The 810-nt window shown below is 46.0% G+C and overlaps 1 protein-coding gene across 1 annotated transcript; it reads right to left on the bottom strand.

The window, feature by feature from the left end:
• Positions 1-211: 211 nt before the first annotated feature.
• On the bottom strand, positions 212-595 carry LOC149182760 (uncharacterized). The gene has a single exon (XM_089414665.1). The coding sequence runs from the start codon at positions 593-595 to the stop codon at positions 212-214; it is 384 nt and encodes a 127-aa protein (XP_089270791.1).
• Between the last annotated feature and the right edge of the window lie 215 nt (positions 596-810).

Genomic DNA, 810 nt, shown 5'->3' on the forward strand with positions numbered 1-810 from the left:
TATCAGAGGCTGAGGGGGCTGAGGGCTTCTGATTTAAAGGACAGTCACGAAACAGATGGCCAAGGGCATGGCATCTCCTACATCGAAACGAGACATGTTCATAATCTATTAACTGAACCCATTCAACATCGTCATGATAGAGACTTACCGCATCCGGAAGTGCCTTGCTGAGATGCATATAAACACAGATTCGGGCATAGGAAGTGTATCTTCAAAGTTTTGTCTCCTCCGCGATTTTGATAAATTCACCTAGACCATTGCCAATGTCTTGTAAAGAATCTTCGTCCCAGTACTCCAGAGGGAGGGAGTAGAGACGGATCCAGACAGGTGCCCAGCTAAGATCTTCTTTGTCCATATTGAATCGCTCAACCCAATCCCTCATATACAGGCCTGCTGCATTGAAGAAATAGGGCCCTCCATCCAGGACTCTGTTTCGGTCTTCTAAGCAGTTAAAAATAGCTGTGAAGAAGCCTTTAGGCCCCAACTGCAGGGTAATGTGTCCTTTCGGCTTCCACTTAGCTGCGATCCAACCATGCAGTGCTTTCTCTGTAGGCCATAATCCTATGAATTTTCCAATCAGGGCATGATCTCTCATGTACTGGATCTGAGCATTGATTCAGTGACTTGGGAGCTCTATCTTCGGTCTTTCAGTAGCAACCGGCTTACAGGTGGCCAATGTTACTTGGGGATGCTCCTTGTCATCTATCTTGGCATTTTGTGGATCTGTTCCCACTCTAAAGTCATCTTGTTCAGTTTGTCTCATACCTTCCTCATGCATTTGAGGAGTTTCATTTTCACTAGGGTGAGGCG

The sequence above is a fragment of the Pinus tabuliformis genome, chromosome 3_2 (assembly GCF_031772625.1).
Source record: "Pinus tabuliformis cultivar Carrire ecotype Pingquan chromosome 3_2, CPIR1, whole genome shotgun sequence".
Classification (NCBI taxonomy): domain Eukaryota; kingdom Viridiplantae; phylum Streptophyta; class Pinopsida; order Pinales; family Pinaceae; genus Pinus; species Pinus tabuliformis.